General features: G+C 37.4%; 1 protein-coding gene across 3 annotated transcripts in view; it reads left to right on the top strand.

The window, feature by feature from the left end:
- The window catches only part of TRAPPC9 (trafficking protein particle complex subunit 9), a 499,166-nt gene that overhangs the window by 207,647 nt on the left and 266,599 nt on the right, over positions 1-24,920 (top strand). For 2 of the 3 annotated variants that reach the window (XM_062626935.1, XM_062626936.1), the window contains exon 20: positions 21,383-21,690. In XM_062626935.1, coding sequence (XP_062482919.1) covers positions 21,383-21,563 — 181 coding nt within the window. In that variant the 3' untranslated portion in view covers positions 21,564-21,690. Of the gene's footprint in view, positions 1-21,382; positions 21,691-24,920 lie in introns of those variants that run through there. The other variant, XM_062626937.1, reaches the window with a different exon arrangement.

Consider the following 24,920-nt stretch of genomic DNA (forward strand, 5'->3'; position numbering starts at 1 on the left):
AGTGTTGGACACCTGAGCAGGGAGGAACGATCCCCTCTCTCAAGCTGCTGCAGTGCTCTACTTAATGCAGCTCAGGATGCCATTGGCCACCTTTGCTACAAGAACATATCACTGGTACATGTGCATCTTGTCTAGCAGGACCCCCAGGGCCTTTTCAGCAAAGCTGTTTTCCAGCCAGTCAACCCCAGCCTCTCCTGGTGCTGAGGTTATCCCTCTCCTGGGATAAGACTTTGCATTACATGATACATTGGTTGTTGCAGCTGGAAGCTACACTTTGTGACCCTGGAGAATGTATCCAGCAATAGGTTTTAATGAGACTAAGGAGAAGAATAATGAGCAGACCTTCTCTGTTTTTATTTTTTCTCTGAGGGTTTAAATTCAGCCTGTAGCTGAAGTATTTTTTTTCCATTGGTACAGGATGCAGTGGTCTTTATTTCAAAATGCTGCTCTATTTACTTCAAAAAGGGAATACAAAACACTGCATATTTTTTCAGGGTAGTTTCCTTTTATTTTTTGTCTTAGCCTTATCTTCAATGGAAAGTCAAGTCAGTTGTTGATTTGGGATTTCAGCTCACACCTCATTCCTTTCTTCTTCAGTTGTAGTTCTTAGACTTCAATATATACCTTATAATTTTGATCTACCAGGGTAAAGATACAGTATGTCATTTTTAAAAGGCTTTCATTAGAACATGACTGTGTGTCTCCTTACCATGAATACGATATTAAACCGTTTCAAAAGTTATCAATATTTGAGTTAGAGTTTCCAATTTAGCACATGTTCTCTTGCAGGAAGCACTAGATAGTTCTGAGCACTGAGTATGATTTCCCCATAAGTAATTAACCTCTAGTTGGGTAGTACTCTAAAGCTTATCTGTGGGATGCTGTAGCTTATATTTTCTTCTCAGAGACATTATTGTGTTTTAATTTTTCTTTCTGTCCTGACTTCTGGTAGTGGTGAATTAACCTCATCTGGTGTCTGATGAGTCCTCTACCAATGAAAGGAAATGCAAATTTGACATCTTGTGGAAAGGGTTGTTTTCTTGAGCTTCACTTAACAGTAAAATCATTTCATCTTTTCTGTAATGTCATCCCCAATTAGATAAGTATTCTACAGAGCAAAGCCATTTGTAACTATTAGAGCGAGAAAAAAGATTTATTTGAAAATATATTGTTTTTTTTTTCAATATTTTGTTAAGATTTCCACCCACATAAATACATACATTTCTTGGTTTTAATACATGTTCAGTAATTTTACTTGACACACTATCATAATCAATACAGGTTTTGATCAAGCGTTATTAAGCAGTGCTGCAGACACTTTCTATCCTGAAATAGATAGAAAGAACTAGAAGAACTTTGATAATATACAGCAAACCCCCTAATTTATTTTGGCATGCACCAGTGTTTGACTGTACTGTCCTTCAAGGATATAACAGCCAAATTCACCTCATTTAATTTAATACATAATTCTTAAGGCATTTTGTGATTTCTCCCAGGAAGTTACTCATTCATCCAGTTGAAAAGAGATTCTTGGGCAGAAAAAGCTGTTTTAGTGTTCATGACTTGTTTGAGGTCATATTACCCAAAATTGACAAATCTTATCAGTAGCATTGAAACTGAGAATCAAATATAATTACTGAGGAAAGGAGCATTTCTGTACATAGCTTTAGCTGGAAACATGAAAGAACCTCAGGACACGATGGTGGTAAATCTATTTTTAAAAGAGAGCATTGCTATTTAATGAAATGCTGAGCCCAGGGAATGCAGTCAAGGATAATCAGAGGCAGTTATCACGTTTGACAGGCTGCACTATTATGGCTTTGTTTCAGCCCATGACTTCTTACTTTGGTGATCAAATGCTCTCTGTGCCTACCTCTGGAGAAAACATTAAAGTTTTAAAAAAGCTTAGTAAGAAGAAAAGTATAGCTGGAAGGGATGGGAGAACGCTTGAAACATCACCTTTGAAATATTTAAACACTTTAAACCAGAGGTTTAATCCCAGGAGGATTGACGTAGTCCATCTTTTGCAAGCTAGATAAACTCAACTTGATGCAGAATCATTGAAGTCCCTGCTTCAGTGGTGTTCAGAGCACACTTGTAAATGGTCTTGTTAGCTTGCTTTTCAAGATCTATAGAGATGAGCTCCCTATCATGATATTCGACCAGGCATAGTCCTGCCACAGCCGAAAAAAGAAAGTTCTCAATGAAGTCTGAATTTCCATTTTAATCGCCATTTTCTCTATATTTTTCAACTTGAAGAAGCATTAAGTATGTTAAAATAATGGCTGATTTAATTTCCATCAGGAGATGGAGAAGAATGTATTAGAAGATCCACATAGGCGAGGTTTCTCATGTAGTGTGATCAACACTGTGCATGTTCTCTGCATTCATAGTAACGAGGCATGGTGCACTATACTGGATTGTTGAAAATTAGTGGTTACTGCCTTAATGCATCTCAAATACGTTTATTCTCCTTCAGTACATCATTCGTAAGTAGCGGAAAGGACGTGCACCAAAGTTTAATTTCAGTTAATAAGTTCAAATAAGTATGCTGTGAACACCAGGAAAATGTTTCACTGATGAGAGCTGCATATTCAAGATTACTCCTACATCTCAAACCATTTTAACTTGAGTATAACTCAGCATAATTGACACTAAAGAACCGCATAGAAATAGCTGTGAACCAGTGGCAACACCTTCACTTTTGTCAATGGTATTTTCCTCACTGGAAGCTCTTCATAGAGCTTCAGCTCTTTGTGTCTGCTGCTTCTGACCTTGTGGGTAGGCAGCTTAAAGTTATTTTTAGACCGTTTGTGAGTGTATTTATGTGACACTGACTCTTTTAAATTTGAAAAGCCAAGAAGCTTTTTATAACGTTGTTAAAGAGGCAGTGGTCATGGCTCAGTAGTTAAAATTGAATTCTGTTTTACACTTAAAAGCTGAGATTTATCCATTTAAGCCCTGCACTGGCTTAATGGTTCAATACAACTGTGTGTTTGCTGGGAAATGATTTCTGGCTGCTTTGCTCTGTTTGTGTGCATTTTTCCCTTAAAAAGACAAGGTATAGTTTGCAGCTTGTACCACCTTTTTGCTATCTTTTCATGTTTTAATGGTTATTCATTTCTGATATTGTGGATATTTTTGAAAAATAATGCAATCTGGGGATAAAACCAAAGCCTCAGTTATACCTAAAATAGAATAAGGTTTGAATGTATCAATCAGCAATTTAAACTAGGGGGAAAACTCAGAGATATCATAACTATTCTCACATTAATCACTGCATATTCAATACATTCATGAGTATAACTTAGCCCAGAGAAAGACTGATGTGTGAGATACTGGAAAAGGGGCAGTTTCACCATGCAGTGACTTGCATTTTGTCTTTCTGATTTTTCTTTTTCCCCTGATGGAATTGAGAGGAGCTTGGCTTGGAATCTCATAAAATACCTTGCTGCTTCTGCATACATTATTTGATCAAAGTCTAGGATCTCCAGGTATTTTTCTGTTAATGAAAACTGGCTGTGGAAATAATGCTTTATAGCAAGCACATCTGTTCTCTTTGTGAAGTTTGCTTTTGATGCACTTTTTCTGTTATTAGAATAAATAGTTGTGGGATGTTTTATTTTCCTTTGAGTGGTTGCCCCATGCACACTTTCTAACATGGATGTGTGCAAATCCAACTGCTTGCCATCAAATACTTTACCTTCTCCTGTACTATGTGGGTATCTCCCAAAGGAGGCTTCATCTACCTGTGTCATTCTTGGCATGGCATTGCAGCTGTGTTCTTTCAGTTTCCTCACTGTCCCCTTTAGAATATTGTCTTGGTTGTGTTCTGAATGCTTAGACAATAATGTATGTAGATAGGTTGCACTTTTGGATGTCGACTTCAAAGCTGTTGGGCTTTGAGGATCTCACTTGTTTCAATCTGTTTCTACCTCTCTATCTTAATTTTTGATGTTTGATCCCAAAGCACATAGATTTTCTGTTCCTGATTTCCTCTTTTCAAGTGAAAAAAGGCAAAAAGTTTCAGAACAGTCAGTCTTCAGGGAGGTCACTGGTTAGTGTGCTCTGTTGTGAATTGCAGAATTACCTTCTCTATTGCCTTATGGCCCTATGGGTATTTACAGTGTGGGGTGGAGTAGACCTCAGTCAAGCAGCCTCTATCAGGTGCAACCGAAGGAGAAAAATACTCTTCATCTGCTCTGATGGGTGCTTATAATTGTGAGTTTCTGTCTTCAACACCTTGCTACAGCCCCCTGTCAGGTCACAGTGCTCTTCAGTGAGCCCCCCAGTTCCGGGGAAATCTCAGTCTTTCCCTGAAGCTTCCACAGCATTAAAACTTCCAGGACTTCCCAAGAACATTTTGGAAACTTTTCCTTGGTAATGCAATTACCTTAATAAAAATATATCATCTGTCTGTGTCCTTGAGATAACTGGAATTATTCTCATCCATAACATGTTATTTACAACATACCCGTTGTTACTGCTGATGTGCTGAACTAAGGCAAACCTGTGTTGTTACAGTGTCTCAGGTTGATGCAGTAGGCACATCCAGCAGCTTATATACGATTTTCTCAGTATCATAAGAGGCAAAGTACTCTGCCAACAAGGAATCATATTGTGGGAGAGCTGGAGAAAGAGAGGCGGTTAGTTCCTTGTGCACAATATGTGCCTCTGGAGCTTGAAGTAACTTTACAAAAGATGCCATTTGTTCTCTGTCCCCTAATCGGGCTCCAGCAATGATCTGTAGCTTTACACAGGCATTGTCAATCTCCCTTACCTGCTTTGGCTGCAGTTGTTGATTCACCAGTGATGGTCATCCTCATGGCATCCCAGACCTCCAAGAGACCATCCTCTTTGTTTCCTCCCTTGAGTTTAATGGGTGTTTGAACACCTTTGTAGACTGTGGTTCTTGAAGTAAATCCAGCTGTTAGGTCCCTCTTAACTACTTTGTCCATGGGCTTTTCTCTGTCTGTTTCAGGAACATTCCTCATGAAATCCTGCTTAGAAACACTGCTAAATGTCTTCCCTGCCAGGTTTCCTCTCATTTGATAAGAATGGAGCTTTACAGCAGCTGTTTTTCTTTAAGAAAGAGAAAAAAAAAGACAGAGACTTATTCTGAATTTCAGAAAATGGTGAACATTTTTTGTGGTTCAAGTTAAGTATGGTAACTGTGGTTGAAATACACTTCTATCACTTCATGAGGAAAACAAGCTTGTTTCTATCCATCTTCTGGGATGTGTGCTTTTCAGACTTAGCATGTTTTACTGTAAATAGAATCAATTTTTCATAGGTCAAGACCACTGTTGGTGCAAGGATGTGTAGTTTGAATTCTCTGTAGCTCTGAGGCTGTTCATGGAGGTCTCTGCATCGATAGCTATGTACATGGCAACTTAAGTGGAGTTATTTTTTATCATTACTTCAAACAGGTACAAAGATTCCTAGAGATGACTGTGCAGCTGTCTCACTTACTCAAGCTAATTTGAGCCATGCTTTTCCTCTGATGATGAGACATGGCCAGCATCTGCAAAGAGGAGCCTTTCATCTTCGGCTTTTACCCTGTTGTGTTTTTTTCCCTGGTTAGGACACAAAATCTCTGATGCATTTAAGAGCACTGGCGCTTTGGGCTCCTTTTATATCAGCAGTGATTGTGTTGCAGGTCCTGGTAGGTGTTAATAGGACTGTATGGTATGTAGTCAAGAAACTAGTGTAAAATGAAGCACAAAACCTTTTGATTTGTCTTGAGTAATTTCTCGCTTCCAAGATAATCTCCTTGACTTAATGTTAAGCACTGAAATGTGCCTGTAACTTCATTTGTGTTCGATACCAACTAAAGATTTGACTCTGCTGTGAGTTCTATACTGGCCCAGATCAGATGTGTTTCTAATTCCCTGATTTGTGTTCCTGATTTCCTGGCTGTAACTAATGATGGATGCTTTTCCTCAATTCCAGCCCTTGTTGAAAGTACCTTAGGAAGGAGGTGCTATAGTAATTATCTTTGTATGTTAATGAGTAAGTTTCCAACAGCTGCTTGGTCTTTTGAGTTATAAAGTTGCCCCAAAGCTCAGATCAGAAGTGCACAGTGTGGGGAGCATCTCTGCACTTAACTGAGCTGCTCACAGAGCTACAGCAAACCCACGTCAGATCACCTAGACAGACTTCTGTTGGCATCAGGAGATAGTGTGACTTGTCTCTTAATTGTGGTGGAAAGGCCAGAGAGTACTTTAACACTGAGCTTAATGAAGTTGATTGCAAACCCTTTAAGACCTGTAGTTGAAAAAGTCAGTTGACTTTTTCCTTTTATCAGTCTCATTTTTTATGTTGAATTTGGTTTGGACATTGAGAGAAGCTGAAGGCTGTGAGGGAAGCACACTAACCTTTTTTGGGTCATTTTCCAACAGCACGTGGATGGGTCAAGGCTTGAATGAGGTGTTAGATGAGGTGATAGGGCTAAGGGGAAAGTACCTTATGTGAATGTAACCAAAACACCCAAATGGACCAGGACATCTTAAAAGAACTTCCAGTGTTTGGTGAACGACCTTCCTTTTCCATGTTTATAAATACCAAAGTCTTTCTAGCTACAGGAGTGGAAAAACATTATGAAGGTTTTCAATATAGCCTGGCCCATGTCTAAGCTACAGAAATGTTAGCTGAATTCTAGTTGCTTGGCCAAATTCTGACCTGCCTTTGCACTGTCTTCTCTTCTGGGCATAGCAGAGACTTTGGAAAAGTTGGGTATTGATAGTGATGAATGGAAAGAAGATTGTAAACATTAATAATCTTGAGTGTGGGGATCAGATGACTGGAAGGGAGGAATTAAAATGATAACCAAAAGAAATTTGATTTGAAGTCACTGACCCATTAAACCATCAGATAGTAACTTAACTTAGTTTAAGCGATTTATGAGTAAGGCTGAAGTTTTGTCTACAGATTTGTCTATATTTTTGAGAAGACTTTTGTGCTCTGAGGAATCATTTTAATTATTAATAGAACTGAGAATAGATGATGTCTTCACTGAAATGAGCAGGGTACATCAAAACAAAGTATTTTTGTACCTTGAGATCAGTAAAGCTACATCTGCTAACTCTCTCACAAGAAATTGTTATTTATTTTCCTGGAAAGGCTCATGGCAGTAAGAATCACAAAGGAATCAAAAATTTCCACCCTTAGAAAAAAAACTCCATTATTAAATCTCCTGAACTTTGGAGGTAATGGAAGTAAAAGAATCATTATTAATTCCATGCACTTGCTTATGTATTTGATAACCATTATTGTTATAAGTGTTATCTTTTTCTCTACTTGATCAGATCTTACTGTTTTGAATCCTGACACGAATATAATAATTTAGTTGCTTTTCCCCCTCTAAATTCAGTTTCGGTTTGTTCATAGTCATTGCACTCTCTATATTCTATATTATTCATTGTTCACTGGATGGAAAAGCAAAATACATATGCAAAATGAAAGGTGAAAGTTAAGAAATTCAGGAACATGCATTTAAAGATAGGAAAGTGTATGCATCGTGCTTGAAGTCGTGAGCTGAGGTCTTGTTTTTCATTTCAATTGAGACTTGTTAAGCACTAAAGTAAACATAGAAAGTGAATTTGTGTTAAGTCGATGAGGTGTTTTTTAAAATGTCCATAATCTTAAATAATATTCAGTGCTGTGTTCTGTAAATAGTGCTCTAAACTGGTTCTTAACATATTTTACATTACTCATGAGCAGCCTTTATCCCATCTCATCCTACAGCAACACTACCATACCCAACAGCATCAGGCACAGCATAGGCATCATACCAATATTTCCTTTTTTTTTCACTTGATATATTGGTGGAAAGCATATTTAAGATGGGCATCACTTATTTCAATTTATTGAAATATTTCAGTTTATTGAAATAAGTATTTCAGTTTATTCTGCTTATTTCAGCAGCTTATTTCAGCTCTCACTTTCTTTCTGAATACACAAGGACTTGACTGGGATGGGACTTAATTAACAATATTCAATCATGACCTTTAATATGAAGAGAATTTAATGAAAGTAAGTTATGGAGTGATTAGTGAGCACTGATAAAATGGTGACAACAAGCAGTAAGTACATATACCCAGGCTTTAATCATGGTATTTAAATCTAGATGAGGAACATTCTGTCAGCAGTCATTGTTTGCTTCCTAGGCTGTTCTGTGTGGGTTCAAGTCAGCTTCTCTCTCATACTTTCTCCTGTATTTTGATGTTAGGTTTCCTTTTCTGCAAAGAGCCAGCCATTTGTAATTTTGAAGGAGAGTTCCTTGTCATTTATCTGGCTTTATCTGAGAGGCTCTGCAGACTGGGCTCCTGTACAATGATATGTTCAAGCACACAGTGACATTAGGAAGTTGGTTTTGTCTGCACTATTTGTCCTGAAAACACGCTCACCAAAACAAGCCCTGTTTTTTGTCTTTCATATGGCCTCTCGCTATTCTCTGTGCTTCTGTCAACTGCACAGACTCAACTTATTTTTGATCCCTTGTGCACAGGAACTGATTGTGAAATAAACAATAAACTATGACTTCCAATATTGAAATGATGATAATGATGTAAGCAGGGTTTCTAAACCTGCTTAGCATGTATTGCAATAGGATAGGAACTTTCTCGAAACAGAAGGTCATAGATTTGCTATTGATTTGATGTTATCTAAAGAAATACAACAATAAAAAGGGATAGAAATTAAGTTACTGGGAATTATTTGAAGGAAAATACCAATTTGGCTTAGAATATACAGGTTGTCCCAGGTTTGTCTCCATATTAGCTGAACAAGTGCAGAATTAATTTAGTTCAAAAAGCAATTTGTGCATAGAGCTGTTTATCCATATCTGATATGAATGAAAAATTATTGGTTTAAGTAAATCATACTGTGTTTTTCTCAAAATGGGGCGAAGATGACTTCATTTTTGACAGGTTTTGACAACATTCAGAAAGAAAAAGTGTAGAAAAGCACCTGGGGAGAGCTAAGTGTTGCTTCTCCTCTTCCCCTGGTTTCTGCAGCCTAGGAGGGTCCCTTGTATCTGAGTTTGGAGTGTGCTTTCACCCTTGCTTTCCAGCTCCTGAAGTAGCTGCCGAGGGCTGGACCAAAGCACCCGTGCAGTGGCTTGAGGACAGGGCTCTGTGTGCTGCTGAGTTGATGCTTGCAGCAAGCAATAGTTAGCCTCAATGCTAACAATGGCTAGAGATGAAGAGCCCCAAAGCTTGTCAATTAGAATTGTTTCACTGCAGGTTTTTTCCCCATTGTGTTATTATTTTGGATTATATTCATGATTATAACCCCAAATTATCCCTACCTATTGTCACTCACATTACAGTTGGCAGTTAATGTAGTGGTTTGGTTTAGTGGTTTCCTGCATTCTGTGTTAGCCTCTGGATTTGCTTAAGAGAACAGTCCAACTGACAAAAACGTATGTAGGAACCTATTTGAAGGATATTACAGGTAAAAAAAAAGAGAAAACTACTATTTTATTACTTTGTCCTCAATTTTGCATCATTAGGGTCTTGTATATTTTTGGAAGAGTGCTGCTATTTAGCGCTACCACCTGGAAGTAACTTGATTTACAATTAAGAAAACTGCTCTTTCTAGTAATATGAACTCTTTAACGTACTATTTTAGTGACATGTCATACAGTGTGTCATGTGCTGATTAAAGTCAAGGTTTGTCCTTTTTGGGAAATGATTCTAATGTAGTCTAGTCAAAGAATTCCATTTAATTACATGTGTAATACAACTTTCTGCCTTTTACTTAATTGGTCTCGCCTACGATGTTTCTGCCTATTAGATGATAATTTGGCAATTTCCAATCTGTGTATCCCTGAGGGAGGCTCAATGGGAATAAATGGGAGTAAAAAAAATCTCTGCAGCTTTATTCCTCGATTTACTGCTTGGTAGTGTTTCTTTTCAGTTGTGTGGATGAAGAGAAATGGAGAATAGTAAGCAATATAAAAGGAAATCTTTTGTATAAAACCCTTAGTTTCAGAACAAAGCAGATTGTGTAATCTTTGCTTAGTATATTTACAGTATTATTTGCTTAATTTAGGATCTATAAACACAATTTTAATAATCTCTGCTTCTAGTTTTAATATCAACCCCATAATCTATTTATACCTGTCTAGTTGAATAACTTGGCAAATCAGCACATCAGGAGCATGGAGGTTTCTTAGTTGTAGATGGGGAAGTTTATAAAGCTGCTACACAGGTCTGTGGTACAGTTTGTCTGGTGGTAGTAGCCTGTCATTTTGGGATAATCTGACTGGGACTTGCTACATGAATTTGTTCTTTAGGTGGGAAAGGTTTGTTTTTTTATTGTCAACTGTCAAATTAGCCTAGCACTGTTTGTGTCTGAATATGTGTCCCCTCTTTGTATTTATAGACTTCAGCTTCTTTGCAGGAACTGGAAACCAAGTGGGACGGATGGTTTTAAAGAAGAAAATATTGGTGATCTCAGTACAAGTGAATTTCAACTGTCTCAAAAGCTGGAAGTGAAAATACATTGATTTCCCCCCCTTGTAAAAGTAGGCAATAAGATTGATTCCTAAACTGGATTCAGTTTGAAGTGGATGCCTAAATCTAGATATGCCTATAATAAAATAACATGTTTTTATTATAGTCAGAAAAATCTAGTCAATGAGTGAAAAGCATACGTAATTTCATGGAAGAGATCTCAGATCATGGTTCTCTGTTTTAGTACCTATGGATTTTTACTTGCAGTTTGCATTTTTTAAAAGGAAAAATTGTCTTGCAGAAAATTAGATAGCATCATCTGTGGAGCTTTTATCTACAAAGAAATACTACAAAGAAGCAGAGATTCCCTGAATTTTCATTAAAATTCTTTCTTAGTACATAAAATTAAGGTTTAGGTAGAATCATAGAATGCTTTGCATTGGAAAGGACCTTATGATCATCCAGTTCCAACCCCCTGCCATGGGCAGGGACACCTCACACTAAACCATGTCTCCCAAGGCTCTGTCCATCCTGGCCTTGAACACTGCCAGGGATGGAGCATTCCCAGCTTCCCTGGGCAACCCATTCCAGTGCCTCAGCACCTTTACAGTAAAGAACTTCTTCCTTATATCCAATCTAAACTTCCCCTGTTTAAGTTTTAACCCTTTATCCCTTGTCCTATTGCTACAGTGAATAGATGAATGAAAAGAATTAGTAAGTTCTTAGGTTAAAGAGAAATGCTGAAAAAAAACCCCACCTTCAGCATTTACATGTTTTAAAACATTGCCAAATCTTCAAATAATATCAGGCTTTTTTTTTTTTTTACTTGAAATAGTTGTTTCTCAGTTTCAGGAGCACTGAGCAGATTAATCTAAAAAAAAAGTATTTTAAAATATATTTGAGATATTTATAGCCTACTAACAAATAAATAAATAAATAAAATATATAAAAGAAATAAATTATTTATTTAAAATAAGTATATAAAATTCATTATATAAAAATTATAAATATATATAAAATAAGTATGTATTTAAAATAAATACATTTTTTATATTTTTAGTCTACTAAGACTGAGTAAAATGACTGCTACTGCTGAACGCAGGACAGCCAGGTATTTTTAAAGCATTATTTAAACTAGCCTGGAGTGAAATACTTAAATAAAAAATGACAGCATTCCTTAATCCTGTTTGGGTACTCCTTATTTTAAGAATACTACTTCTCTAATGATAATTTTGCAAAGCTTTAGTAGCAGACTTAACATGATACCTTCAGTGTGAACTTTTAATTGGAAGTTCAGATTTTGTGGGTTTTGATTTAAATTGTTCCTCATCTGGAAATGTTGTGCTGACTGTGAGAAGAAAGAGAGCTCTGGAAGTCCATCAAAGTGTCATCTCAGACACCATTAGTTGACTGCTCATAAACTATGGTATTTATAATCCCCCTTCCCTCCACTTCCTCCAGATGTAGTTCATAAATGTGTTTTCATAGAAGAAATCTGTGTATATGAAAATCACAGAATCACACAGAATGCTTTGGGTTGGAAGGAACTGCTCATCCAGTTCCAACCCCTCTGCCACGGGCAGGCACACCTTCCACTAGACCAGGTTGCTCAGCCATTGCAGTCATTTTTATGGGAAAGATGATGAGCCTCCGAATACCTATTCCCTGTATCCCCGAGCAGACCCCTTTTCTAAGACTCTGGAGGTGGACAAGGGACCTCAGCTGGCAGCTCACAAGTTTTCACCCATTCTTAACATAACTTTCTAGACCACTCTGAATACAAACTGTTCCATCTCTGCTGGGAGCTTTGGGGTGCTGCTCTCTGCATGTCCTTTTTGGGGACCCGACATGATGAGAAATGTTGCTTTATTAGTGGCATCAGAAATCCTGGTTTTACCTCCAAGTTCTTTCATGCTAGATGCATATTCTGGGAAAGCTTCCCAAGCACGACTTTGCTCGCAGGTGAAATTTTCCTTTCAAAAATTCCAGCTGCTGTGTTCAAACTCTTTTTGAATCATAGGACTCAAGAGCCTTATGATCTAGTTTGATTTTAAGAAGGGGTTTTAATTTGCTTAGTTCTGTGAAGATGCTGCCCAGACTTTAGGCAGGCACGCAAACAGGGCTGTGCAATTGATTGTCGGTATGTAATGTGTGTTCCATACCACCCTAGTTAACTGAGGTGGGTTAATATGGCAGGGAAGTGCTCCAAAATGAGTATTTTTCCATGTGAATAATTAAATAAATACTGCATTTCTAGTTCTAGCGTTCAGCTCTAAGGCTGGTGGCCATTCAGTTTTGCTGTCCTTTCCCATGGGAGCGCAAGTTCATGACTTGCCCAATCTGGCAGGGGAGTTATTTGATGAGAAATGGTGACTTCCAAATGGGATGTATTGGCTTAAAGAACAAAGTATTTTAAAACTGTGATTGTTTTCTAATGTACTAATAAGGCAAATCAGATGCACCGCAGCGGTATGTGGGGCAAAGTGGGCACAGGTAAATCAATGTAAACATGATGAGATAAAAATGAAGACAATCCTAGCTCTGCGTATTGCTGAAGTTGGATCCGGGGCTGCCAAAGGCTGAGTGTAATTAGCAATAAAAGCAATGCCTTGGTTTATTAACCAATCTTTCCTGTGCGAAGTTGCAGAGGGAAAGTGCTTTGAGGCTGTCACATTGACATTTATGAAGGATCTAACTGCTGTTGAGAATTGCTAAGACCAGTGTGGTCTTTCAGGCTGCTGCACTCCACAGTGGGAGAGTTTGGTTTTGGAAAATAGGTTGTTTCTGAGTATGCTTCTAAATACACGTTTATGTGTTATTTGTAGAGGAAGCATTAAATAAACTTATACATACAGAATTTTTAGGGAAAAATACTGTTTAGGTGATGATTTTGTTTGTGTGTGGTAAGGTGTGTATAATTTTTATTAATAGTGTTGAGCAGTTGACTGCAGTGGGACCTATACGCCTCCTCGGGTGAAGCTTACTCATCGGGACTTAAGGTTTTGGGAGCATGATTAAAGCTTCTTGTGCCCCTGCTCATGTTTGTGAATATTATTCCTAATGCCAGTCACAAAATAAGCTCTGCAGGTCAAAACTCAGGCCGTGTTGCTATAGTGGGAGGTATTCATTGCTGTACTGCTGCTTTGCATTCTTAAACTGATCAGGGGACTGGAGCACCTCCTGTATGAAGATAGGCTGAGGAAGTTGGGGCTGTTCAGCCTGGAGAAGAGAAGGCTGCTTGGAGACCTCATAGCAGCCTTCCAGTATCTGAAGGGGGCCTATAGGGATGCTGGGGAGGGACTCTTCATTAGGGACTGTAGTGATAGGACAAGGTGTAATGGGTTCAAACTGAAACAGGGGAAGTTTAGGTTGGACATAAGGAAGAAGTTCTTTACTGTGAGGGTGGTAAGACACTAGAATGGGTTGCCCAAGGAAGCTGTGAATGCTCCATCCCTGGCGGTGTTCAAGGCCAGGTTGGACAGAGCCTTGGGCAACATGGTTTAGTGTGAGGTGTCCCTGCCATGTCAGGGGGGTTGGAACTGGATGATCTTAAGGCCCTTTCCAATCCAAGCTATTCTATGATTCTGTGTCCTGACTGTCCCCCAACTTTAGTCCTTGGCAGGCTAGTTTTAAGTATGGCATTGCTCCCAGAACTTGCTTCTGGGACCCAAGAATCTTTAATAAAGCCTGTATAACTGTATACACTGAAAGAATCAATGAGTCTGTGGCAAAATAAACATTGTCAAGTCCTTGGTCTAACTGGAGTGCAAGACTCTTTAAGGAACTAACTAAGGATTGCTCTGAACAACAGTTGTTTATTTTAAGAAATCTGGAAAATGTGAAGGTGATGTGTGATAGGAGTGTATGGGTTATGGGTCTAGGAAGGAAAATTGTTTGGGAAAACAATGACTTGGGAAAGAATTTGGTTATCACGTTGAATTATCTCAAGGCGAACTTCTACTGCCGTGCTCTGGGGAAAGGGCGGATGTTATCTTTGTGTATAAAAATAGAAGACAAACAAGTAGATTGTGAATTAATAATTCAGTATGAATGTAAAGTCTAGCTGTATCTCAAAGTGACAGTCCATGGTGAAACATCCACACTTGCACGCTAAGATGTGTATAGTATAATTTTACCAAAACACGTTTGAATCACTTTCTTTATGAAAAACTTCTTTTACAAAGAAGTTCAATGTAAAGCTCTGCATCACTTAATTTCCTCTTATATAATCAGTGAGATGGACTGCTTCATGTCATGATTTTTCACCTGTGTAGGCTGTTCTGGTGTTCTGAGCATGTTTTGATTTTGACTAGGATCTCAGTATCTTCTCTGAAGGTAAGCGTTCAGGTGCGTGCCCTGTGTTGTAGTCATCCTCCTTGAAAAGAGGAGCATTGTCTTCGACTGCATGATTGACTGGGGATTTTTAAGCCTTTTCTCTGAAGAGGTAGTTGATGAGAAGCTTGGCATGACCCAGCAATGTGTGCTTGCAGCCAGAAAGGCTGCAGGTTGAGGGAGGGGATTCTTCCCCTCTGCTCCGGTGAGACCCCACCTTGAGAGCTGCATCCAGCTCTAGAGGCCCCAGCAAGAGAACAATGTGGACCTGTTGGGGAGAGTCCAGAGGAGGCCATGAAGATGATCAAAGGGCAATCTTCTTAATCTTTTCCTGAGAAAGTGGAGAAAGCTGGAATGTTAACTAGGCATGACTGTAAAACAGGTTGTTTTGGTCTTATTTGTTGTACCTGACACAAAATATTTTTAATTTACTTATTTTATCTTTTGAACTTTCTGCCGCATGAAGGCAATATTGAATTATACAAATGAGCAACTGACTATGAATATATATCTTTTAAAATTCATATCTGCAATTATTAATATTCTACTGAGAGGTAGGAGGTTCAGTATGGTATTATTTTGGATAATGAGAGGATTGCAATCCTTGCGTAGTTCAGCTGTGATAAAGGGAGGATATTCAACTCAATCTTCAAGTATTACTGTGCTTACTCTTTTCTAGATTCCCTAAAGATGTAAATGACTATTGATTATTAGTCTCTTGTGCCCCTATAGAAATTGCTGCATCTATAGAGCAGGCTATTACCTCTGTTACTTTACATTTCTTATTTCAGTTTTGCTGCATAGTGATTGCCATAGAATTCAAAATTCTTGAAATGGGCAAGTAAAAAAAGGTGGAAGTTGAAGATAATTGTCCTGCCTCTTCATTTCTAGTTTATGGGTTTCAGGTTTGGAGTTAGGAATTAAAAAGCTAGATTCTCAGCATGCATAGTATAACCTCATTTAAACAGAAGATTTATGTAGCTAACTATCTCTGAACACTGTTCCATTTTCAAATATTACATTATATAGAGTAGAACTATTCTTTCCTAGTTAATTTTTAATCATCTGAAACACTGTGGATCGGATAAGTGTAAGCTGTTGAATTTTGCAGGCTTCAGCACTATAGTTTGACTTTTATCTCCTCTTCAATTATTTTAAATAAATAATTAAGTTCTAAATGCAAATTTTTTTTAATTTAATTGACCGTTCCAAGATTAATGGAAAAAATTATCTTTTGCTCTGCATAGTTCTGATATTGAAGCAATCGTTTTTCTTTATGAAGTCAGTTTTAGGCCAGGAGGAGAGATCATTACTTGCAGGTCACTCGAGCTACTTATTTTTACAGTTATATTTTCTAGTAGTGAATGAAATACAGATTGTGGTTCTAAAGCAGTGAAATAATTAGAAGTAAAACTAAGGTGTATGTTAGTTTTAATTTCTTGAGATTCCAATTTTCATCTAGGGATACATATGTGTTCCTCTCACAGGAGATTTGATTCTTGAGGTCCCTCTTTGGCTGTAAATCATTATATACTGGTTTGTCACTCCCATTTTTTACACCAGCCCTTGAACTTGTATTTAGGATACAGTTATAAGTACCTGAAATATCATGTTATAAACCCGTTACGGACAAGATTGCACAGTGGAATTTTCTTAAAGTAGACTTGTCTTTATGCATTTTATTTTTCCTTGTGATAGTGAGAACAATAGTGTCATCCTCACTTCCAGCTTGTCCTGAAATTTCAAGTCATTGAATCTACAGGGACTATTTGTATACATAAGCATTTTGTATAAGCAGTAATGTGGTCTGGCTCTGTGTCTCTACTGTCTGCTTCATATAGGAAAGGAGGATGAGCAGTAAGCATCGTATTGAATGAAGTCTTCCACTGCCTCCTTTCAGCTTCATTATGAAAACAGCTTGCAAACTCATCTCTGGATGATAGTATTTAAATAGGTAGTTAACTATGAGGAAGAGGTTTTGGGTTCCTGTTATATTGTTTCTTCCTAAAGATAATTGAATAAGGACTATCTCTAGATTTTATTCTTCCAGCCTAAGCAGCCTTATTTTATTTACTTAATGAAAGATGAAATTTAACTATGTTAACCAGATTGCTGCTTTTCTTTTAACACCATGCCTGCTTTTAACTCTGTTTTATTTGGAAAGTGTCACATATTTCATTTCGCTTTATAGATTCATCCGCTTACAAGAGATGAGGACATCTACAGAGCTAAAATGCGTCACTGGGGAATAGTGTATGCCTGGGACCTGCCTGCTGTCTTGCTGGGAGCAAGGGCAGGGGTTTATAGCACTATAAGCAGTACTCTTCTACTGAATTTTCCCCCTATTAGTTATATGTGCTACTTGCCACTTCCGTGAAGCTGTTTGTGTTGCTTAGTTTTAATGGCTCTGCTTTGGCAAAGAGGGATGTGCAAGGCACCGGCTTAGGAATTGTCATGATGCCGGTTACAGGAAGTGATTTTTCTCGATACAAAGCCTTTTCTGTTGTACATTTAATTGTCAGGATGGAATAAGATTTCCAGTAAAGTTGAAACTCGTTTTATGAGAAGTGGTGAAATGAACTGCCCAGTGTCTTTAACAATTCTGTACTGTTACTTTAATAGAACTTCAGATAACTGTCATTGAAGTGTCTGCTGTACCATCAGAAGGTTTGTCTTCTTTTTTGCCTCTAAGTCACCCTGACAGGAGACGTGGGATGATGCCACACAGGCATATCATCAGCACTGGCAATGAGCTGACCTTCTCCTCTTCATTCAGTTAATTTGTATTTGAATAATTTGCATCCCTGTAATGATGCTTGCTGTCTGAGCAGCTGTCACAACGGCTTGGGCTCGTTTCATGACAAAACCCAGTAGTTTCAAAATGCGGTTGTTTCGTTATTCATGAAAGCTGTTGTTCCTTTATCCCTTCCCCTGCACAAGCAAGGTTAGCACGAGAGAAGCAAAACGTGATTTGCATTTGCAGGATTGGCTATTTAATGTTTTTACATGATGCAGAGTTCTTATACAAATACCTCATGATTTATTGAAAACTGTTCCTGTAGGAAATTTGGATAGCTACCTCTGAGGCAAAGAAGGTTAAACTGAACTTCTAGTCCCTTTTCCTAGAGCAGTATATGTTTGGACTTATGAGTTTTAAAATCCTTTATGTTTGCCCTGATATGTAATTGCTTTGAAGAGCAAGGTACTATTCATACAGGTACCCTTGCTCAACGTGAGCCATTCATTATCCCAGCTGTGTAATAAAGTGAATGCGTGTTTCAGACAGATTTGTCTTTTTTTTCCTCTTTCTGTATAGATCCTATAGATTCTTGTATATCACAACAAACAAGGACAAATTTGGAGAGAAAAGAAGTGCGGAGAACTCTTGACAAGAAACAGGTTGTAAACTGTAGACAGAAGTGGAGGAAGACTTTTACAGCTAAAATGCATTTCAATTTCATGATTTTGAGGCATAGTACAGTGAGAAAGTTGGGAAATATTCAAGAGGTCTTCAGTGCTTTCTGCTTCTTTTAGGATAAAGCCGGTGTGATTGAAATATGTGGTTTTCTAGTTGGTGATTGTAACCCAAGGTCCAGCTTATCTGTTTTCTGTTTCAGTCAACTGGCTTTAGGAATTGTTTGTTCATTTGTTAATACCTCTGTGGTGAAATGCATCTTTTGGGAGAAATCATCACATGAAAACTGCAGCGAAGAAGCTGTGTTTGTGTAGGGGTACATTTCTAAGTGTGAGTGACTGATTTAGGTTATGGCATTTATTTTTTTGTTTGATTTTTGTGTAAAGCTTTCCAATTTACTACACATTCCATAGGCTGTGGAATAAACACTGAAGCAACGTTATTGATAAAAAATGCAGAGACAAAACTCAATACGGATATTTTTAGCACAAGTGGAAGAAGAATACTGATGATAGAAGGCATATACATCTAAGAAAAAGAGCTAGGATTTAATTTTGTCATGCTTTACTTTGAGTGTAACTATAGTCTCAAAAAACTTTGCTTTATCTCTCTTTGTTGCTTTCTTACATCTGTATTCATAACTGTTTTGTGTGATACTTTTCTCTCCACAGTTCTCTTTTACTCAGGCCTCTTCACTTTCTAGCTGCCAAGTGTGTTGTTGGGGGTAGTTTTGTATCTTCTCATGTGATACATGGTGTCACTGTGCTAAATACGGTATACACAGTATAGCTAAAAACATGGTTAAAAGAACTGGAAAAATAGTAGAGGTTCTGAGTAGTAGGAGCCCTATTTACTAAAGTTTTCCATTCCTTAGAGCTTAATAAAAATTACTTCAAACAGAGCTGTACAGTGAAGCAATGTAAAGAGTAGTCTAGGCTGTATTCCTGAAGCTGATGTGGATTTATTATAGACTGTTGTTGAAAAAAGTGCTTACATGCATTTTTAATTTCCAGAAAAAATATCACCATATTGCCAGTAATGATCCATTAACAGAGGAATGCGTTCGGAATGCCCTCAGTTGCATATTAAATGTTGTTAGGCAGGAATGCTTTTCTAATATATCATTCGCTTAGAAAAGAGTGGCTCCATAATGAGGTGAGAGCTATTTTCCAGGTCCATTGGGAGGTGGATTCTAGATATTTTTGACTGTTCAGAAACCAAGATAATTTGTTGTCAGAATATGACCGCAGGTAACTGGCTGTGAGTACTTACGTGAGAATTTAAGCAGTACTGTGTAGGCAGTTAAAATCAAGTACTGTGTTTGCATCTGCTCGTGTACCAAAGAGTGATGGAGGAAGTTTGGAAACAAAGGCAAAAATGATTTTGGAACGGTCCAGTTGTCTCTGTCTTCCACATGCATTGCCCATGCAAAATCCAGGAAACTCAACCTGCACTTGCAGAATCAAATCATACTTCAGTGCCAGTAAGACTTGATGTTGTTAGTCATGGTTTCAGGCCTGAGTTTTAAAAACCCACTCTACAGATTTTATCTGGGTGTTTTTCATTGCATTCTTTCTGGCCATTTCTGTGATACACTTTTGTTAGCTCAGTGTTAGCTTTTTTATATGCCCAGTGCTTGATGGTCTTCGCATGCAAGTGGGGAACTCTTAATGATCTCTCACTGTAGAAAAATAGCCAAACCAGAAACACCCATTTAGAGAGGAACAGATTCATTCCTCTGCCTTTCTTGATCTTTTAAATGTGAAGATCAGCAAAGATGGGGACTGCAGGAGAAGGAGTTTGTAGGAATAGTAATTGTGCCACCATTGTCTCAGTGCTGTATTTGTACTTTTTAATGATGAAGGTAGTCTTGGAACATTAACAGCTTCTCTTTAGATGTCAGTTTTTGCTCAGGGTGAAACATGATGGGCCTATTTGAACTTCGTAAGTTCTAGGTTATTCCTTGTTACTGTAATTGCCTTGCATTTTCTCCCAGTTTCTTTTAGGGTCAAGATTCTCTGAAATGAATACTAATTATAGACGATCTCTTCTGGTCTGGGGGGATTTCAAAGTTTTTTCTTGTTGACTTTTGTTCCTAGTGTTTTCCTTTTGCAGCATTTATAGAGTATGTTTCTCTCTTTATATGGAACAAGAGTAATCCTGTGTTTTCATGAAATGCCCTTCCCATGCCCCTTGATAGATTGTAGTTGCATTTCATTGTGAATGGTTTCCAAAGCTGTTGCTTGATCTTCTGTTTTCCTGAAGTGCAAAGTCATCTCAAGAGCAATATATTTTAATTCTTCCCTAATTATTTTTCTATTTCAAACGATTCAGGAAATTAAAGCTGGTTTGGCAGCACAGTGTATTAGATCTGCTATAACCAGATTTCATGTGATGTGAGCTGGTCTAAATTCCCTTTTATATTAGATTAGTGATTCTAATTTAACATAGAAATATTTAGTATGCATTACAGCCTAATATATTTAATTTAATTTGCTTTTATGCCTTACCATACATTTAATAAAGCAATTATTTAACCATTTTTTACCAATGAATTATAGTATGAAATTGAAATTAGTATTGTCTGTAATTCATGAAAAAATATTATGCAAGATGGAAGTATCTTCTCACAGAAGAAGACAAGAGCCATATTTAGGCGCTAGTACTGTGGTTATTTTGTCTTTCCTTCCTGGGTTTTATATGGAAATTTTTAGAGGCAAATTTAAGAAGTTGGCTTATAAAACTAATGAAGTGTACGTGGTTTTCCAAGTGTGTTACTGTTCACTTCAAGACGCACTTTTGTCTGAAGTCTTAAGCACACGAGGAACTTTTACATACCAAGAGTGATGGCAAGTGAACCTCAGCAGAACAACAAGAAACATCAACTGGTTGCAACTGCAGAACAGATGACTTGTGTACCACTCACAAAAGCATTAAGATGTTGATTGATGAGTTATGAAAATTCAAACTGTCTTCAGTAGGGTTAGACTTTTATTTTCAGTAGCATAAATCATCTGGGTTATGTATCATTAGTACATAGACTAGATGCCACTGAGACTAATCTATTCTAGTGCTTGGTTTCACAGTGCTCTGCATTTTCTGCAGGAGTATTATCTGTAAAATTGTTATAGTAACAATCCCATTTTTATCCCTCTTTCTTTTTCCTTTGCTACAGTATGGCTGTCCAAGTTGATAAGTTCAATTTTGAGAGCTTCCCAGAATCCCCTACTGATGGGACACAGTTTGCGAATGCAAAGCAGCTGGAAGAAGAAAGGCAACAAGCAAAAGGATTGGAGATTAACAGCAAGCTGGATATTTGCTGGAAAATTATATCCTTTCATAAATACTTGCTTTAAAAATACATAAATAGTGCCCTATGACACATGATATTTTGCAATTCAACTCACTTTATAGCAGTGTTACTGAAAAGAAATGTAATTAGAACTATGAAGCTTGTCATAATTATAGACTCTTTAAGGTTAATTGTGCTGTATATTATTTGGACGATGCTTGGATCTTACTGTAATGGCTTTTCCTGAGTCATTGAGCCTGCCATAAACCCTGTGTGTTTTTCCCAACTTTTAGGCAACAGTTAGGATTGATAAGTAGTAATTTTATAGGGTCAATTTTTTCTATTCTCCCCCACAATGAGTAATTGAATCTTAAAGAAATACATGAAGCTGGATTTAGACAGTTTGCATATATTTAATTAAATTTGAGAAAATCAGAATATATTAAAATAATTTATTTCTGAATCCTCTTTACAGATCTAGTTTTAAGGTTTAGAAAGGACTTGCATGATGACTTAGTCATTCTAAACATAAAATCCCTATAATAATTCTAAATGCAGTAAAATATTGCCTTAGTATTATTAATGAGAAATTACATTTGGTTTTGAGTTAAAATAAACCAATGATGTTGCAGTAAATTTAAAGATTTCCATAAAAAAATCTTCTGCTTGGCTTGTCAAAAATTCACTTTTTCATGGTTTTCATCAGCAAAATGTTCCGTTCAGCCAACAGCCCCCCAAGCCATGTGTTGATACTCAGTATGTTCCAGGAGATTTTTATTTTCACTCAGATCATCCTCAAATTCATGTGATAGGGGGTGGCAGGAAATGAGAGAAGAGTGGCAATCAAATCATGCTTCATCTTTTTGTTCTTTTAATTGTACTTTTTATCTCGTGATCTGATATGATTTTTCATTGCTAATTATTAAGTTAATTTCTCAGGGGTTGTCAAAGGCAAGATGCAAGACATAAATGAGATTCCAGTGCCTTGTTCTGTCCAGGCTCCCTAAGCAACATCTCAGAGAGAGTTCTGTTTATCCAGAATATGTCAATATTTAACCAGAAATCACTCAGAAAATTCCTGTGTTATGGAAGGGTATTCTTTGATACCACACTTGAATTCCTACACTTGGAATTGAATGCATTATTGTAATATTTTTTTCAGGGTGTAAAAATACATTCATTTCTGTTGCTGAGCAACACTGTTTACATCCATTCCATGTTCTGTGTTTAAACCCAGTTTTGATACCAAAACTATCGTGGCTGACATTTAAGTCAGTACCTCAGCAAGACAGTAGGACAAGGCATGAATTCTTTGTGTTAAATTCAGTACAAGAATTAGTTTCTGTGTTTTTAAGATTTGTCATGAATGTTCTCTCTGTTCTTAGAACTAAAACTGTTCTAATGCAAGGAAATGAGTTGCACACGTGCTTAAAAACTCTTCAAGAAAGAGGTACGCTGTTTTCCAGATTACATGTCCTGATTAGAATCAGTTTTTCTCATTACTTTATTTATTACAGCAACATTTAGATGAGAACTAGTAAACCCAAGAATTCTCAGGTCTGCTGAGTTTGAGAAACTTCATTTCTGAGTCATCTGTCCTCTAATCAGAATAATTTGACACTGACCAAGAGGGTTTATTTCCGACATACCGACAGACAACATGGAGAAAGGGATAGATAACTTAACTGTATAAGCCTTGTTTTCCTTCAGAAGCCAGCCTAAATGCAGCCAGGAGATAAGAAGTGTTTGCAGAAATACAAAGGGATATAGTGACTTGTATTTCTTCCTAGAGAAGGCATTTTTGCAAAAAGCCTTTTGAATGGTAAGCCAATGAGATCTCTTTGGTGTCTATCATCTTTGAAATACTTTCTCTGCTAAGTGTATGCATGAGAAGAGGAAGGTATATTTCAGAGAACACAGCTGAGATAATGTTGTTGTAAATAATCTTATATTGTTTACATGGGAGGGGAATGTACTATTTAGCTTGTAATTACTTAAACTCTTAACTGTATTCATTAATACCGTATGAAACCATCGCATAAAGAAGGCTTCAGATTTTATGTATGTGGATTACATTGACTGCAATAAAAAATCAGTTATATGGAACTCCTGTGAGGGCCAAGAATAGCTCACAAGGATGAGGATTTCAGGCTGTGTTTTTACGTCTTAAGGAGCACCAGAAGTATTTTCCAGTATGGAAATTGTCCATTTTTCCATGTTTTATCCATTGAAATATTGAGAGTTTCAAGTGATGAGATTTTCAACGCTTCATTTGTAGAAGTATGGTAAAACTTGATCGATTTTCATATACTTCTGGAGGGCTGAAGGCAGAAGGTAAAGACAACATAGCATATTAATTCAATTTTTATACATTTTTGATAGAATTAAAATAATTAGGAAAAAAGGCCTTCTTATGAAAAAGCTTACAGCCGTGCCATTCCAATTAAGAAACATTGTGGAGTAATGTAATTTAGTGTATCTTTGATATTGTATTGAGATCATTAAAATTAAGACCATGCTGTCTTGCTTTTTAGCATCTGTGAAGCGGCATCTGGTATCAGTGAAACAACTGGAGTTTGTTTTAACACAGGATTTAAACAGACGGAGCACATGTAGTATTCAGGTGGCTAATATTTTCAAATTATGCTTCTTTTCGTATTTTCTAAATATTTTTAAACAAAATTTATATTTTCTTCAGGGACTTTCTAATCATTCTGACTCACAGATTGAGGCATCTGTACAAAGTGTTCTTTGAAGTTTCTGGAGTGCTGTGTCTCTTGCTGAGTACACTAAGATTTTACTCCTGAATTTACCTGAATTCTTCAAAATCTTGAGTTAAGAAATGTCATGCTCCCCATGTGGAAGATGAAGGGCAGGTTAAACTTCTCTTTGTGGTCTTTACAAGCTCTGTGTTAGATTGTTACTCTTCAAAGTATTCCATCGATTTGTGCCATCTACATTTAGACTTCAGAAATTCAAATATGTTCAGGATTACTTCAGAGAATTTGGTTACAGTGCAGGTGGTCCTCAGTTTTAGAAGCATAAGCAAAGGTTTATCGATGTTCGGATGGTGGAAGGATTTCTTCATAGGAAATGCAGGAAGGTTTGGATAGGAACAGCATCAAGACATTATTTATGTTTCAGTTTCCTATCTATTTTAGTTTGCCATAAATCTTGCTGCTGCCTAATGGGCAGTCTTTCCCTGTGTTCTAGCTCTGGGTGCCTCTTGTCACCCTCCTGATGAAGTGAGGTAAGAACATCTTTGCCAGCAGACTTGCTAAGTCTAGTGAGTCTAGCTTTAAACTTGGTGCCTTGCAGGATGCACCCCAAAGCCTGTAGAGCAGTGCAAGAAAGGGGAAGCATGGGCAGGAGAAAGTGATGCGCTAAGTTCACTGAATCTGCCCTGAGTTTTGAGCAAGCC

This window comes from Pezoporus occidentalis, unplaced genomic scaffold (assembly GCF_034315485.1).
Source record: "Pezoporus occidentalis ecotype Australia unplaced genomic scaffold, CSIRO_AGI_Poc_V1 ctg3, whole genome shotgun sequence".
Taxonomy (NCBI): Eukaryota; Metazoa; Chordata; class Aves; order Psittaciformes; family Psittacidae; genus Pezoporus; species Pezoporus occidentalis.